Source organism: Ursus maritimus, unplaced genomic scaffold (genome assembly GCF_017311325.1).
Source record: "Ursus maritimus isolate PB19 unplaced genomic scaffold, ASM1731132v1 scaffold_13, whole genome shotgun sequence".
Taxonomy (NCBI): Eukaryota; Metazoa; Chordata; class Mammalia; order Carnivora; family Ursidae; genus Ursus; species Ursus maritimus.
Window position 1 is genome coordinate 43069343 of NW_024423675.1, and position 18491 is coordinate 43087833.

The following is an 18491-nucleotide window of genomic DNA, read 5'->3' on the forward strand; positions in this document are numbered from 1 at the left end:
AAAGCTGATTATCTTGAAAATGTCATAGGTTTTAGGTTTTTGTTCAAAGCAATCCATAAAAATCTCTGTACAGTAGAATGACAATTATTTTTCCACTCAGCACATCCTCACTGTCATCACTCATCCTTTTCATAGGGTTTTTTTTTAAATAGTTGAACAATGATAGAGGTTATACTCTATCTGTAGTTGTGCTATATAGCCTTCTACCTACAAAGTTGAGGGATCCTAAAGTAATGGTTCTCATTATTTAAGCCTCATTATCATCAAACTCTTCCCAACAAATTGACCAACCCAATAAAAACCACTTCAAAAGGAAGAATTGTGTAATTTCCATAACATGCAAGTGGAGTATGATTAATAAAACCAAATAAGGTTGAATAAGGGTAGAAACAAAGCCAGAAAGAGATTATTCCCAATCCTGTACTCAGTATTTTGGGCCATATACTGCCCTTTCTCAATTCAGGTATTGCAACGGACATTAGTTTAACTGGGTCACAATTCACCTCCTTCTTGTTCCATTGCTTTTTCAAATACTATATAATTTAGGAAGATGGAAAGAGGCATCTAGGAATGAAGAAAAATTATACATCAGTAAGATGCTAAGCAATGTGGACATCCTTGCTAGTATTCAACAATAAGAAGTACTTACTCTGGGAAATCTAGCTATGATATTCATAAGCATTCATAAAACTGAAAGTATAAATATATCTCCAAATGATTATCAACTACTCACCTATTTGCTCCCTGGGTAACAAAGGAAGTCTAATCAAGAGCAAAAACCTTCCTTATTCACTTAGGTATTCCAAGCCCACAAGTAACAAGATAATTTAAGTAAAACTACTTTATAAACTCCAAAACTATACACACATTAAATAATAACACATATTTATTAATTATTCATTCAGATTAGAAGACGAAGGATAAAAAGCAATGTCATATCCTCTTGTCCATCAATAAGTAATCACTATTTTCTCTCCTCCAGATGAAAATCTGGTGAATAATGAGGAAAGAAACAAGATACTCACTCTGTCAGAGCACAAGGATAGACTAAATTGTTGGCAAAACAAAGTAACCAATATGGAACCCAAGATATTGAAAGTAAAAGCCAAGATTAGTATGCAACTTTCAGAATCAGTTTTTCCAAGATCAGTATGCCCCATACAAAGCGACCACTTTCTTTTGAGCTCTAAATTTCGTATCTGGTAAGTTAATAGGATGCCCTATTAAAATATTTGTATAATACAACTATTAATAACAGCTTCTGGTAATGAAAGCGCCAATGTTTTCATAACAGCTCAACTATTTAACTCTGCAAAGCACATGTAGTCTCTTTTTTCTGATTAGAAAACCAAATGTCCAAGAGGCTAATTATTTTCCAAGTTATCACAGAGATAATACTTGGCTACAGCCAAAATTGGAACCAAGCAGCATTTCCAAGTCCCCAACCTTTCCATTACAATGGACAAGTTGCTCCTTTTCTACTTGTTCCTACATTTCTGCTAGACCCGTATGGCCTGCCATATGGACTAGCCTACCTAGAAAACACCAATTTCAAATCATCAGAATGTATCACAGTCCCCCCTTACAAAAACATTCTATTCTCACAGACCTCCCTCCCCCAACATTCACAGGTTCTTCGCTCAAGTTTTAAAAACATTTTTCCCCAACCCACAAAAATTCCAATAGTGACAGTTTTTATTCCAAATGTTCATTTGTAAATCAGTTCTTAGAATGCTTATTTCTTAGTCCAGATCAAAAATGACCAGTAGCATGGGGATTTCTTGTTCTTGCTGTGAAAAACCTAGAAATATTAATTTCAGCATACATAAATCAAGGGATATTTATTCTGGCTCATCTATTTCACCTCAAAACTTCATAGGAAAACCCTGCCATAATTTGTTTTTATAATTTTCCTTTACCTACCACTTGATTCTTCACCCTTTACTTAGAACAAATTTCTTCCTTTCATTACCATTTTTAAAAATTACTTTGGTTTTACTTAGATACATAGTATACTGTCAGCTTAATTTCTTTTAAGGAAGGAACACTATATACACTACCATAAATGCATTTATTTACAAGTTAAAAATAGACGATCTCTGCAAACATTTTGTCTACACAAACTATACTTAATATATATCATTAAGTTAAACTTAACATTAAAAAAAAACGTCCATTCAAAACATACCTTTTGATTTTCTTCTTTAAAAACTCTCTCTTCCCCTGCTAAACGAGTATGCTTCCTCAGGGCACTTGGAGAGATGTCAATTCTCCTTAATGTAAAATAAAATCTATTTGTAGTCACATTAACTTTATGGTTCACAAGATTCCTCAGAACTGTCCATTTGAATAAAGGAAATAACTAGACAGTTATTTCTCTCCCAGATAAACTTTATCATTATAAGATTATTAATCTAATTCCAAATAAACAATTAATAGACTATAGCCATTGAAAAGTGCTTCAGATATTTTTACACAGAAAAAAGTCTAACCTTTTTAAACAAACTTAACTGTAAAAAAAACCCATGTTTTGATTAAATTGAATATTATCATCCTAAGTGTCAACTATCATACAGTTATACTTCCATATCTTCAATGAACACATGAATAGGGTTATTTGTTCTCAAATATCTCCAATATTTTGACATCATCAGTGATCATTAGTTTTATGCTGTGCCTTTCCTTGCCTTTTTTAAGCTAGCGTCTGTTGCAACTTCTCAGAGCTTCTTCAGCAGTCACCACCAAAACCCTACCTACTATGTACAAAGCACTAGATACTTTATAACCAATACTAACTGTCACCACTACTCTGCAAAAGAGGCATTATTGTCCTTATTTGGTAGATGGAAAAAACGACTGTTCAGAGATTAACTAACTTGTTCATCACAATGCAATGAAGTTATAGAACCAGGATGTGAACATAATTGCCTACTTTAAACATTCATGCTCTTCTTATGAAAAACAGTTCTACCTGTTACCAAGCATTTTTACTTTACAAACTTACTGGAAGTAAATTAAATAAAGGGCTAATCTAGGCATCCAACTTCCTCCCAAAAAACAAATGTGGTATTTATTGAATTCCTTACTGCGGAGTGATTAAGACTATTTTAAGTTCTAAAAACCTGTTTAAACCAAGTGAACTAAAAATTAAAAAGAAACAGTAAATTACAAACTTTTCAAGGCTGGAAATATACTTACTCAAGGTATAAATCAGAAATAAAACCAAAGTTCATTTTATATCATGATTGCATAGTTCCATTATATTGTTTAAACAGTTTGTTTCTATCAAAACATTTTTATATGATCATTCAACACTGCACATACCTGTGTATCTCAGGGCTCTTTTGCCTGGTACTATGTTCTTCGGTGGCTTTCTGATACGAAGTGAACCTCTCGTTTAGGGTCACTGCAGCTGATTTGAAGTACTGCTCTGTTGATTTAGGAGAAATACTGCCCAATTAGTTATCTTTACTTCAAAAGAGATTTTCATTTGTGACAGAAGGGCATTTGGCAGGTGGAAAGAAAATAAAAATACTCAAGAAACCTAGCAGAAGAGAATCAAGTGTTACAAAGAGCTCCTACTCTGTCCCTTTTAACTTTTTGTACCTCAACAGGTAACTGATACAAAGTTCCTCAGAGGGCCCTGTCAATACTACATATAATCCAAGAAAAACAGATTAAAACTGAGAATCTCTAACTCAATTTCAATAATGCACTACTTCCTCAAACAGAACAAAAAGGAACAGTAAGTGAATGTCCTTATACCTTGCCAATATGAACCAATGAAGTTACTTCATGTAATCATTTGCAGAAAACAAAATAGTAAAATAACTACACAGTTGGGTTTTAGTACACTAATAAAATTATTTCATCAAGGACTATGTTGACAACAAAAAAAATGGATTTAAGAAAAAACTGAATAGTACAATTTCAATTCAAAAAGTATTCTTCAAATCAATTAACACTAATTATTCCAAAAATCTGGCATCTTGGCAAACCTGACAGCATATTTGCTATTGTTCTCATCCTTCTCTTAAATTTTAAAATTAGTGATTATCAATACCAGTTTTTAAACCATTCAAGAGACGCTGTAAATGTAAAATAGAAAGACGTATAAAGTCATGAAATGTTACATTACGAAGCAAGCTATCTGCTTAACAGGTCAACATACATCTGTGTCAACTTACCGCCCAATATCCAGCACATGTCTCATAACCAATCATTAAAACTTGAAACGGCCACTACAAGGGTAGTGCCTCAATCATAATTCCATGAAACCCAGGAATTTGAGCTAGCAACTCAGTTTTTATGCCATTTTTGCCAGGAAGACAGAAGATTCAACTTTGCCTGTATCTTTCAACAGCTATTTTACTTTGAAACATGGATTTTGCCATTTCAAAACATATTCCAGGACCTAGTTACAATGAAAAAGAAAACATCACTGGGCATTTTCAGCTCTAAATTAAGAAAGAGCTGTTCAGATCGGTTGCACAATACCAATAATGAAACATAACTACAGATCTTTAAAAAAAAAAAAAAAAAGAAAATGAAAAATAAAAAGAAAAATTTTATCAAAACCTGATCTCAAAATTCAGCAATAAATTGTAAAATGTGGAGACAGGTCAAAAAAAGGTAAAAAAAGAAAAAATGTTAATGTTTCATATTTTATGTACCACCATAATATGGTCATAAACTGGCTCACAAACCTAGTTATAGCCAAATAACGAAACTCTTGTTACCATGTTTAAATACAATCAAAAAGAAATTCATTAACTATTCAGTTTTGAAACAACTGCATGAAGAATTTGCTAGTGACAAGTTTCAGCTATTACAATGAGTTTTCTCACATAAAAAGACAAACGTTTTTTAAAAAATGGCTTTTAAGACCAACAACCATGTAGCTTCCTGGGTTAAGAACCTATTTCACAGTAAGTTGCCTTTTAAACATAGAAAGAAAATAACAAAAACAAAACCACCTAACTGCCCAAAAAGTCATACCCTAAAACCTTTGAAAATTATTAGTAACTTTGAATTATATACTGGTGAAAAGTGAACATCATTACTTTAACTGAAATGAACACCCTTATCACCATCAGGACTTAAAGAAATACAACTATCATCCCAATTAGTGACTATTCATAAAAGCACCACTCATCCAACACATTTTTAAATTTCTTAAACTTTTTTTCCCTTAAAAAATTCCAATAAATTCTTTTCCAGTTTATCATTTAAAAAAGCTAAGTATTACAACAAATTAAGTAACAAAGATATAGACAGAAAATCAATACTGTTTTTCTGCTGGTTTCAGGTTTCTTTAAAAATTGAAAAGGAAGTCTTAATAACATTCAGTAACAATACGGCCTCACTTTATTATAAATCTATGCAAGAGCACATTATAAATCATATGCATGCAATGAAAAATCATCTGTAAGCATTTTGCCCTTCAAGTACAATGACACATTTCAAAAAGACTTCCCATTAAATAAATCTTTATCAGTTTTATCATGATATAGATTTTTTAGAGTGTGTTTCAAGTCTACTTGGTATTTCAATCACTTTTTATTAAATATCTCCATGGGTCTTAATGCTAGCAAGACTGATCGCTCTTCCATGAAACTATTTTTCCAAATTTCTAATGGTGTCCATGTAAACTTGCTAGCCCTAGAGTATATTTATTAAAGCCTAACTGTTCATTTTAATTTGCAGGAAATATTTAATTCATAACAGTAAACATACCTTTAACATGATGAACCAAGGACACAATGTGTTGAATAAAAGACTCTGAAGTGCTTTTGCTGGCCTGTGGCAACTTAATGTGGTCAAAGATGGATCGGAATTCTTGTTCCTTCTTGACAGAATGGACAAGGGTACTAGCAAGTAGCCTGTCTTTAGTCAAGGAAGCAGGTCTGCAGCATATCGGTAACAAACACACACATAACAAACAAAATATACCATTGGTTTGAATACGAAATGGGAGTATGTTCAGAAAATAAGATAATTAATTAGAATATTAAATAAATCACCACAGATTATTTCTTGGGCATCAACGTGGAATTACCTGTTAGAATCATCAAGAGGAACAGGTGCCATTTTGAGTTTGACTTCAGGACGATGAGAATCACTGGCTATCATTTTGATCCTAAGTGGGCTCTCCTCTCTGAAGGTGGACTTTTCTCGTGCATCCAGATTCTTGTGTAGAGGGGGACTGTAATCAAAGAGGTCTTTGAGCTTTTCAGACTTTACCTGCTCAGGTGACTGAGTTTCTTTCTTTACTGTTATTCTCTCAGAACTTTTGTCGTCTTCCTTGTGCTTATCCTTTGCAGTGCTAGGCCTTTCCACTACGTAGCCAGTCTCTTTAAGTTTATAGTTTTTTTCTTCTCTAAATCCATCACTTTCTCTATTGCCTTTCAGTGAAACTTTGGACTTGTACTTGGGTCCTTCCTCCTCAGTATTCCGATGAGATGTAGTAGTAAAATTTTTACCCTGATCTGCAAGGACTGACTTCCTGAACTGTCTATAATCCTCTGTCTCCTCTGTGTCATCCCCTTCTGAATCATTAAACTTTTGTTTTCCAGACTCTTTATCACTAAAGTAATCTAGGGCTTCCTGATCTTCCCATTCTCCCTCTGCCCTCCCTTTCTCTGATCCTTTCTCCTTTGGAGCCTCTTTATCCCTGGTATTACCCCTATCAAGCAGGAATACTCTAGACTCTTCATCTGTGAACCTGTGAATAAGCAGAGAAGAGGATGGTAACTCTGGATTGCATTCACTGTGGATCACTTGCATACTTATATGTGTTGCCCAATACCACAGGACCAGTAATAAAGAGAAAAAAACCTTACTGAAAAGTGCTTTCCTCAGATTCCACTTTTAAAAAACATTTTAAAAGCATTCATACAGCACTTACATACTGAGTTTTTAAATAAATTTACATATTAGACCTCCTAAAGTTTAAAAAGTAAAACCTTTCTCAAAAACCTGTTCTAGTCATAGACCACAATTCTGCACTAGCAAATCCAATTATCCAGAACTTCTGTAACATGCAACAAGGTTTAATATTTGAGGCTAAATACCACTAATAAACAGTATACTTATCAGAATTCTACTTCTAATTATACTCAAAATTTCAGACTATAACACTTATCTACCAAAAGAAATGAGTTCACAAAAGTCAACTTAGTTAGTATTAGTTAATACTCTAATTGAATCACAAAATATCTCAAATATACTTTGCTGCAGAAAATGATTCTTGGCAATACTAAGTAGAAACTGTATCAGTTCAACATGAAATTTAATTCTAGTTTGTACAGCACTATCCCATAAATAGCCTGCCTGTTCTATTTTCTCACTTAGAGTCAATCAAACTACATTAGCAACCAATTTTCATGGAGTCTTTTTAGCTACTCTTTAGCAACGCTTGAAATCAGAATTTAAACAAAGTCTGTTTCAAATGTTACTAGAATAAGAAATACCACCATCTTTTCTATAGTCACATAGTTTTATTAAGAATTGGCAGCTGCATGTATTAATAGCACACAAGAACATGTACTATAACTACATTTATAGAAGTTACATTATAATGAAAAAAAAACAAAATAAGCCTTCAATGCTCAAATAGAATTCATCTCTGTAAGATCTTACACGTTAACCATCAGTTATGCCTTACGCTACTCAGTTTCTTGTTTACATTCTAATTCTGAACTGACTGAAAATGAATAAAATTAAAAAAAGAAATATAAATTAGCTTCTATTAAAATACTTAATTTCCAAAGTTAACCAGATGTAGCATAAACAACTTGGAATTTTAAAGAAGTTGTTGAGTAAAAACAGCTGACTATACATCATGCTGCAATTTTAAGTCTTATATATCCAAACAGAATTCAAAGAACAAAAGTATTAATATTATAATCTAAATACTTTAATGCTTACCTTTTTAAGAATTTTCCTGTCTTTGCAGTTTCCTGATCTCCACCATCAGGATAAAATGAAGAACGTCCCCTAGCCTCATCTCTTGGAGCATTCTGTGGTGTGATTGTCTTTGCAGGGCTTCTTCGTGAAGGGATATGATGAATTGGACTATTCTGAGAAGGACTGTACCGACTAGATCCATTTCCAACAGAACCAGACCCAGACCTTTCAGGACTATGCTGAATGGAATGTGAATGCTGAGAGGGGGTGTTTTTTGCAGAGTGGACTGTACTGAGCATGGGGGCATCAGAGCAAGATGAACTCTGACTAGGTGGTGTAGCAATCGGTGAAGGACTATGAGGTGATCTGGGACTATTATCGTAAGCTGAAAGGCCAGGCCAAATATCACCAGATGTGGCTGATGATTTGTTAAACTCATCAATAGATTCAGATGGGTCATGTTCAAATGTATCTTTCGGCTCCTCCTGTGATTTACTTTTCAAAGGACTCTCTTCTTGGGGCTCCCCTTCAGCTTTTTTGGTTTGTTTTTCCTGAGACCCTCGTCTTTTAGAGACAGGAGATTTGCTATATGGGGATGAAGAACGAGAAGAGGATGATCTTGGAGACCGAGAAGATCTATATGACCGGCGAGATCTGCTTCGGGATCTTTGAGAAGAAACGGATCTTCTTTTTGGACTCCTGGAACGTGAACGACCTCGTCTAGGACTCCTAGAGTGTCTTCTATTCCAGACAGGTCTATAACCACCTCGATGATATCTACCTCCTCCTCCTTGATAATACCCTCTGCCCCTTCCTCTGTACCCATAAGGTCGTCTCATTCCTCTATTATTTCTGTAATCTCGGCGATAATCTCTAGAATAAATACGATCTCTACTACGAGATCTTGAGTATGTCCTGGAACGAGACCTAGAACTAAAAATGAAATAAATATCAATGAAAGAAAAAGAAACTATTCCATTCTACCATTCTAAACACTTATGGTTGAATTTAACATGTCAATAGTCAAAACCAAAGATGTGCATTTGAAAAACAAAACCTCTCATTTATACAGAAGTAAAGCTCAGTTTTTAATGAATAAAGTCTCACTTCTAAGAATAATATTGAGAGAATAAAAGGCCTTAGGAATGAAGCTACAGAAAACAGGAAAATATCCAACAGCAGGACATACTAACAAATTACAATAAAGTTATACAGGCACTTAAAATAATAGAGTAAAAGAATGTTTAATGGCATAGAAGAATATTCATCAATCAAATACTACTAGCTAAATGCATAAAATACTGAGACATCGACTCAGAAACAATGAGAAACTATGAAATAATACACAAAGATGGCTTACAGTCAAATAATTCTCACGTTATCCAATTTAACTCTAAACATTACAAATTCAAAGAAATTCACCATACATGCACAGTGTAAGAATCTGAGATCTGAAGTCACGCTAACTGAAACCAAACCTAAGCACTGCCATTTACTGGCTTGCAATTTGAACAGTTCTCAATCTCTCCAACTCTAAAACAAAGGTAAGAACAGATCCACTTCACAGGGTTGAGAATAAAATATATTAATGAGTTCAGCATTGTGTCTAAACATAGTAAGCACTCCATGAATATTAACTGATTATCATTATTAAAAGAATTAAAAACACAGTAATTCACCTGTATCTCTTCTTTCTAGAATGTGATCTTGATCTTGATCGAGAACTAGACTGTGATCTAGACTTTGATCTTGAAGAATGTGATCTAGAATTGGAGCGACCCATTTCTTTTCTCCTAGTCAATAAGAGACCAAAAAAGTAAAAACTCATTATTCAATTAAAGAAGTTTCACATTCTTATTTATCTTCAAAGATCAACTAAATTTTACAAGACGTAAGCTTCTTAAAGGATATTACTCATCACCCTTTTCAAATGGATACTAAGACAATTATCCCTATTTATCTTCACCTGCATGACAGGTACTGTATATTGTAGATAGAAGATTTCTATGGACTGCAGAACCACCTATGTGCCTCAATTCAAAAAGGAAGCAGCTGCAGAAGCCAGAAAGAGCAATACAAAACTATAGCAGCATGTTAGATATTACTCCATGCCCATTACAAATGCCTACCTGTCCTGCAAAAGAGATACATAATATCAGAGTAGTAACAGCAGATAAGGAACCCAAAACAAAGAAAATACAAGTGCCATAATACTAAAAAAATAATAAACCTAGCAGACTGTCATCCTAAATGCTTTATGACCTTAAAATGGGACTAACCCCTCCATGTATATAATACTGCATGATTACCGATAAAAATGGACTTATGTGACAATGCTAGTTCACCCTGTAGCCTTCTGGTAAGTAGATGAAAAAGGATAAAAGATAAACTAGAAAGACTGCTGGAAGAAAGATACTGGAAGTAAAAGAAAAAGAAAAGTTGGGCACCAATATTCAAACTTTTCTAAACATTACTAAAATCTAGTGCAATAATTAAAACTTCACTGGGTACAGAAATAACAGGACTAAATAATTTAGAAGATCTACTCTTCCCAAAATTGAACGTATATATATGCCTCCCAAGTTTATTTCTGCTGTAACTATTTCCAAATTTCCACTTATTACCAAAATAATTGTTTCCATAAAAATGGACTCACTAAACTTCTTATAGCCTGCAATTGTCATATGAACAATTTCTCCTACAACCAAATATTTTTGAAGGCATTTATTTTACCTATGTAGGCACTGCTCAGTATTATGAAAATGGTATTTAAAAGCACTAAGATGGAGCTGAATTACAAAAGAAGCAACATAATGTCTGCACATACTTCATCAAAAACCATAAATGACAAATTCAAGGATTCAGATATTTCAAAATAAAACAGAACTATCTTAAAGACAAATATTAGTTCTATCTTCTCATAAATAAGAAATACATAAAAGACAGTATCTTCCTCGGAGTTGTAGTGAAGACGAAATAAGTTGATATATGTAATACGAACTTTAATTACCTTAACACCAATGCAAGGGTGTTAAAAATTAAGTTATAGAATTCTTCTTACATGCATAAGAGAGAAGGACTTACTGGCCTGAGTCTAAGTTGATGTGTTTTTAAGAATGGAAAAAGACACACAACAGAGAAGAAGGAGAGATAAAGAGAATCTTTTTCCTAAAACTTTTAAAATCTGGCTTACTTCATACAAGCCACCAAAATGAAACAAAACCAAACAAAAAAAGCTTCAGACCGCATCATTTTTAATCATTCAGATTCATGAATTAAGTAGTTGCATTTTCTTAAATAAACCAAAACTGAAAACTAGAAAAATGAATGCTATTTACCTTGGGTTTTATGCAGGATTAAACAGTCAAGTGAAGTCTTTGAGATCCTGTAAAGTTCTTCCTGGAGAAAATGATCCGAGAAATTAAACTCTATATTCAAACTCCTAGCAAAGAAAAAAAAATATATGAGTTTGATTTATGGTAAATTAAACACCCACTGTTCACAACAATGAATTATACTGGCACTGAAATAAACTCTTAATAAAATCACTAATGATTTCAGGGAAAAGGAAACTCATTTAAGAAATAATCTTTTACCCATAAAAGCTTAAGGAATTTTTTTTGTTTTAATCAGAATGCAGAACTGCACCATGAAACTGACAGCATTTTTCCTTTTTAATTTAAATTCTTGAATTCTTATTTTAGTAATCTGAGCTTTAGAGAACAGAAGCTATACTGCTATCCTATCAGAAAATTTCAAAGTGGCTAATAATGCCAAATATGGTATTCTTGGAATATCAAAACATGTCATCTATCAGTAGTTAGTATTCATAATGCTAGAATTATAACTTACCTAAAGTATGCGTTTATTTTTAATGCTTTGGTACTTATCTTATTCTTTATTCTCTCTTGGCCACTTCCCTTCTACAATTTAGTTTCATCTGAAACTGGTTTTTAAAATTCTTATTAACAGCTATCACAAAAATTCTAAGCTCTGTGTGCCTAAAAGCATTTTGATACACGTACAGACATTACGATAAAACAGGCGATAAATGAAACAAGTATCTAATGAAAGGCAATACTCTTCCTAAGCTAATTTACCATTACTATGCAAGTAAATTTAAATTTTGTGCAATGTACTAAGCAACTGTCAACACTGAACAGGTCAGCCTTGTAAGTAACATTCAGTGATCGATCACCAATTATGTGCAAAGGATAGTCAAAAACTACTAGGGGAGCAGAAACTAAAGAATAGAAGATTAATACATGCCTAACCTCAAGGAATTCACAGACCAGTTTAAATGAAAAAAATACACATAAATATTAAAATCTGTGACTCTTACCAAAAATCCAATAAAAAATACAATTGGAAATACAAAGGGAAAGAAATGTTAAGATTACATTGGTAAATCAAGAACACTGTCCCCTATATGCCCATGACCCTGCACTTGGGGAGATTAAGAGATCTGAGGTTCAAACGAGGAAAAATAGGAACTAATAATTAAGGGAAAAATACTAAAATAAAAAATAAAAACAAAAGACCATAGATACAGAAACAAAAGGATTTCTAAAGTGCATGCATGTTTAGTTTTAAAAATACCAAATCCCCCCAAGGGGGGCAGAAAGAAACTAATCTTCTAAACTGACGTGTTGTTATGAAACTTTGTTTTGGACCTAGAAGTCCAATACTACTGATTCACTGCCGGAAGTGATACAAGGCTCATTTAAGCTAACACCTCCCCTAAACAATTCTAAAAGGCTAATTTTAATTTCCACATATCTAAAGAAAAACCAACTGCCAAATCCCTCTTTACTCCAAATCACCAAAAAAATATATGCTAGAAATAACAAAGGGAGGAGGGGCTATAGGCTGTTATACTAGCAGATACACATTCTTGTTCACAATCTATAAATATGGCTAAGTATCCATAAAAAGAACTCCCAAGATCATATGTGAAGTATGATACATAATATATTTAACATTATTTAATAATATATAATGTTTAATACAAAATACATTTAACACTTAATAACATTAATATTTAATATAGTTAGCACAAAGACTATAATCAGCTCAGCTAGTATTTTTTAAATGAAAGTCTGTGTAAAAAGCACTATGCTAAGTTTTATGGGAACCAGGACTATGGAAGAGGCGCCTGCTCTCCAAAAGCCAACTAAAAAGGAACAGAAATCAACAATTCATAGCCAAAAACATCTGAATATCAACCATGTGCTAAGAACTGTGCTATGTGACTTTAAATAAAATCATCTCATTTAATCCTCAATCTCATAAACTACAAGTTAACCCATCTCTCAAATGAAGAGAATTCTAAGTTTCCAGAATTCATCTGAATTTAAGAGGTGCCAATTACATACCAGGCACTATTATTCTAGCACTGGAAATACTGTACTTCAAGTGAGAGATTAAGTTTCCTACTCTCCTGGAGCTTATGTTAAAGGGAGGGAAAGAGAGAGGGGGAAAAAAAACCCACAAGATGATGTATTAAGACATGGAAGACTACAAAGGTGGGTCCTTGGGCCCTCTTTAAGAAGGTAACATTAAAGCTAAAAACAAGGTACATTGCAAAGTTACACAGGAGGAGGAACATTCTAGGCAGAAGACACAAACTTGGCAAATTCAGGACAGAAGAGACCACTAAGAAAAGTAGAGGCACTCTGATCGTGGAGAGGGTGTGAGATAAGGTGGAAGAGGGAGGAATGGACCAGATCAAATTGTATCTAGAAAGCAGGCCAGACTAAAGAGTTGATTTTATTCTCACTGCAATGGGAAGGCTCTACAATCAGGGGAAGTCACACCATCAGATTTACATTTTAAAATGGCTGCTGTGAACAGCATGGACAGTATGGAGAGGAGAACAGGAGATAAATTAGAAGACTGAAATTCAATGTGATGGTTACCTAGAAAAGGTAGTAGCAATAAAGCTGGATAAAAGAGGCAAAGTCAGAATCTGGTGTGGAAGTGCAGTCAACAGTACTCGTTCATAGGTTGTTAGTGTGGAGCAGAGAGAATGGGGGAAATTCAATGGAGTTCCTAAATTCTCAGTTTGGGGCTCAAGCATCTGGGAGATTTGCAAGTTTGGGAAAGTAAACAAGAGATTTCTTTGCCTTTTTAGGTTGCCCATGGTCACAGAGTGTAAATGGTTAATCCAGAATTTGACCCAGATCTCCTGATTCCAAGTCCTGCACTCTCCAATTCCCTGACAGGTGCTTGATGTGGCCATAACCTATATATAGAATTCAAAATGCCAAATCAATCTTCCCTTTATTACAACCAAGATTACTTACTAACAGACTGTAAGAAGAGAGAGGGAATAAATTGCTTTATGTATTTTTATCCAATTTTATCCAACTGATTCACCAACCAGTGAGAAACCAAGGGAATAAATCAGGCTTTATTTATAAATAAAGTTCTTAAATACCTTAAGAAAATATATCTTTGGCAGCAGCTCTTTCTGCCCACAGGTCCTGTCTCCGTACTTAATAAACCACCAAAAAAAAAAGTCTATCTTTTATGCAGTAATACATTATGATCAGCTAGTACACAAGTGAAAAGAGCAGACAACAGAGTTCAACAAAATACTCAAGCTGAAGCCCCCCAAAATGGGTTCTTTAGATTACCTTATCAAGCATATTTGAGCCAAGTTTTCATTTTAGCAGATTCAGAGTTTGGCTTCCAGATTTCTATAAGCAAATTACTATTCACATCTTTAATAATCCTAAAAATAATATCCTAAGACTATTATTACAATAGACTAGGTTCAAAATCCTGACTTGACCATTAACTAGATGCTCAACACTGGAAAAGTTACCTTAATCTCTTTCAGCTTCAATTTCCACAGGTATAAAATAGGGCTACCAATAATGGTACTTACAGGTTTAAAGTTACATGAACATGAATGTAAACAGCGTAACATTTTGCACAAGGTATACATTCAAGCATCAGCTATCATTACTGGTAACCGGTTTGTGACAGTTTTTCCTGCAGGTTATCTAATTTTGCTTCAAATGATTCTTGTAAGAATATTCTTAGTATTTTTGATGTAACATTAATGAACACTATAAATGCATAATAAAATGACTGGAATTTTGCTTTATATACGCCAAGAAGAGGCGCCTGGGTGGCTCAGGCGGTTGAGCATCTGCCTTCTGCTCAGGTCAGGATCCCAGAGTCCTGGGAATGGAGCCCCAAGGCAGGCTCTGCGCTCAGCAGAAAGTCTGCTTTCCCCTCTCCCTTTGCCCCTCCCCCTGCTCAGACTCCCTCTCTCATTCACTCTCTCTCAAATAAATTTTCAAAAAAATCTTTAAAAATAAAAAAAATACTCCCCCCAAAAAGTAAATAAATAATATTAAAATCGGTAAATGCTGACAATTACTAAACATAGATGATGGAGCATGCAAGCTCACCATTTTCTCTACTTTTGTGCTTGAAAATTTCCGTAATTAAAAGCTTTTGAGGGGCGCCTGGGTGGCGCAGTCCTTAAGCGTCAGCCTTCGGCTCAGGGCATGATTCAGGGCATGATTCCGCCATTCTGGGATCGAGCCCCACATCAGGCTCCTCCCCTAGGAGCCTGCTTCTTCCTTTCCCGCTCCCCCTGCTTGTGTTCCCTCTCTCACTGGCTGTCTATCAAATAAATAAATAAAATCTTAAATAAAATAAAATAAAATAAAATAAAATAAAATAAAATAAAATAAAATCTTCTGAAAAATAACCGGTTTAGTCACAAATTTCTAGTTCTTTGTCCAGCTTCTCGTCATCCTACTTTAAAACAAAACAAAACCAAACCAGCACGGGACTGAGAAAAAAGCCTTGCATTCTAGACCAGGCTGTGCCACTCCCTGGTTCATGTGGCCTTAAGTAAGTCTTCTACCTTTTTGGTCTCTACCTAAGTGGAGAAATACTGGATCAAGTCTGAAAACTCCACAAAATATTACACAAATGTAGACTAGAATTATTACTACCTTAATGTTTGTAGGTTATTACTTTTCAGTCCTGGAGTCAAAACATTAGTGCTTAAGTTTGAGATAACACTAATGACCACTGTCTGTCTAAGAAGCTGGATGTGAAAAAGGAACAAATTCATAACCTAAAAGTATAATGTAAACATTTATACTTACTACCCAGAAATATACTGGGCTTCTTGATTCCCTTATCTATGTCTTTGTTGATTAATAAATCATCGTAAATTACACAGAATTCAGCTAGCGTTCAACTAAAAATTTTGAATGTAGTTTCTGGAAACTCCCAATCCAAAGTTCTACGGAGAACTGAAAAGACTTTCTCCATTTCTACAAGTCTTCTCATCACACAGTTAAATCTAATACAGGTAGTTGAATTCAATAAATATATCTAAACCTGAGTCTATCAAGTGGTTTTTAGAGATCGGTCTCTGAGTCCTAAAATACTACTGTTCTTACAAGAAAATAAAAATCTCATATGCTACCATTTATTTGAATGAAGGGGGATTCCAATGTTTACCACAATGTTACAGTGAAAACATGGTATCCTTAAAACAAGATGGCTATGAGCCATCGGTACACAAACTCTGGGTTGTTCACTATGAGTTATTTTAGACACACAATCCTTCTCACAGAATTACTTATCCTGAATTGGCTAGAATCACATAAAAATGCAAATAAACTTGTAGCGGTTTTTCCTACGTAAAGATCCTCAAAGATTCTCTACTGTCTAAACAGTAGCCCAACCATTCCAACTAGAGTCCAACTGGAATGAGAATTTACATGAGGATTAAGGAATTCTGGTTTCCTTTTTAATATCGAAGATAAAAAGTGCTGCTGCAAAAAGATAGGTCTGAAGTAACTAATCTCTTTATGTCCGTTTTGGTCACATCTGCCTTCAACTTTAGTCTTAATTTTTTCAACCTAAAACGCTAAGAAAGAAAGAACGAAAGAACGAAAGAAAGAACGAAAGAACGAAAGAAAGAACGAACGAACGAAAGAAAGAAAAAGAAAGAAAGAAAGAAAGAAAGAAAGAAAGAAAGAAAGAAGAAAGAAAGAGATTGACATAGAAGTAGTTGCCAGTACTGCTGCTTGATTCTGATAACGTGAAGAAAGCCAAATTACGGACTTAAAGTGGGGACAAAGTCCCTAACCTTGACTCACCACTCCCACCCAATTACCCCAACTGTCTACCTATCATGGTTGCAACATTTCTGACTCGACATGAAGATCTGAATCACTTGCCAAAAGGATGTGGCTTCGCTTGTACTACTGGAAGACTGGCTTTTGGGCCCGGGGTGAGGGGGCAAGGGCGGGGGGGGACCAACAGGGCCACGCTTCCATCCATCAGCTAAGGCCGGCTCCCCGAGCAAGGAAACAGTAACTAGGCACCAACTCTTAGAGTCGAGTGCACACGTTCGCTTCAAAACAGAGTGGGTTGCCAGGGGGATCCGAGATTAACCTCGGAGAACACTGTCCCACGACACCGAGGGCCGGAGGCGGATACCCGCGTCAGTAACGAGAGACAGCAGAACACGTTCTTAACAGAACAAAAAACGAGGCGTAAACCGATGGATAGCGTAAAGCCGGGAAAAAGGAATTTCAAGCCGACGCAAAAACGGGTCAACCTACCCAACGCACTTTGCTGCAGATCAGTTGTTTTATCAAAGCCCCAAAGCCTGGAAGAAAGGTGGCGCCTCAGCCAATGAGAAGCGAACACAAGCAGCACCTCCAGCGGTCTCAGGAGCCGTAGGCGGAGAAAGGAGGAAGCGCGCGTGCGCCGGGCGAGCTTTCAGTCGGGCGCGCGCAAGGGTCCGGGCCGAGGAAATGGGGGAAGGGTTGAAGAGGGAGATATGCGCACGCGCACGGAAAGGCCGCGCGGTCTCTGGGTTTCGAGCCAGGTTCGTAACCGCGCGCGCGCGCACCGTTCTCGCTACTCACCCCACCCCCCCACCTTTTCGACCTGTAGTGCCCCAAAACCTGAGGGGATCTGACAGAGAAACGCATAAATAACGGCGAAACGTCTCCTGGGTCCTCCTGTAGCCGTCAACCCGTCACTACCCACAAAAGATTCAACAATATTCACTCGTCCTCGGTATTTACTACCCTTTGAGTGATTTGAATGCAGTATGAGGCCTACCTGAAACGCCGAAAGCACCGTTCCCGGGACTTATCTCCGTTGTAACTACACAGCGGCCATTTCCCGACTCAAGAACGGCAGGAAAACCATAGAGGTATCTTCGACGCGCTAGCTCGTCTCCGTCACTTCCGACTTGGGGCGTGGCCGCCAGTGCCGCTAAATATCTGGGCTAGCCCCGCCCACCCTTCCGCCCTAAACCGGCTCCCTAGCTATTAAGATGTTGCCTGAGGCTTTCTGGGAAGTCTCGTGGCTGGTCTCGCGCGACGATGTGGCGGCTCCGCCTTCCGGCCTGGAGCTGCCGCCTTGGCGGTGGTGACGGTAGACGGTGGGCGGGGTGTTTTGTTAGGCCGTGAGGTCTTCTGGCCACACGGTGCAATTCGCGGGAGTCTCTACCTCGCTTTGAAGGTACCCTCTGGACCTCTCTGTCAGCCCCGCTTTTTGCTTGTTCGGTCTAGTCTTTCTGTGGC

The 18491-nt window shown here is 36.0% G+C and overlaps 1 protein-coding gene across 6 annotated transcripts in view; it reads right to left on the minus strand.

Annotated features, from left to right (window-relative positions):
- Nucleotides 1-18182, minus strand: part of BCLAF1 (BCL2 associated transcription factor 1) — a 29375-nt gene extending 11193 nt beyond the window's left edge. For 4 of the 6 annotated variants that reach the window (XR_568759.2, XM_008691060.2, XM_008691059.2 and 1 more), the window contains exons 1-8: nt 18025-18182; nt 11247-11350; nt 9588-9701; nt 7930-8841; nt 6059-6724; nt 5737-5906; nt 3325-3430; nt 2189-2273 (exon numbers count right to left, since the gene is read on the minus strand). Coding sequence is in view for 5 of the 6 variants with exons in the window: in XM_008691060.2 (XP_008689282.1) it covers nt 2189-2273; nt 3325-3430; nt 5737-5906; nt 6059-6724; nt 7930-8841; nt 9588-9691 (2043 nt within the window). In the remaining variant the exon portion in view is untranslated. The remainder of the gene's footprint in view (nt 1-2188; nt 2274-3324; nt 3431-5736; nt 5907-6058; nt 6725-7929; nt 8842-9587; nt 9702-11246; nt 11351-18024) is intronic. The other 2 variants (XM_040627835.1, XM_040627834.1) reach the window with 1 other exon arrangement.
- Between the last annotated feature and the right edge of the window lie 309 nt (nt 18183-18491).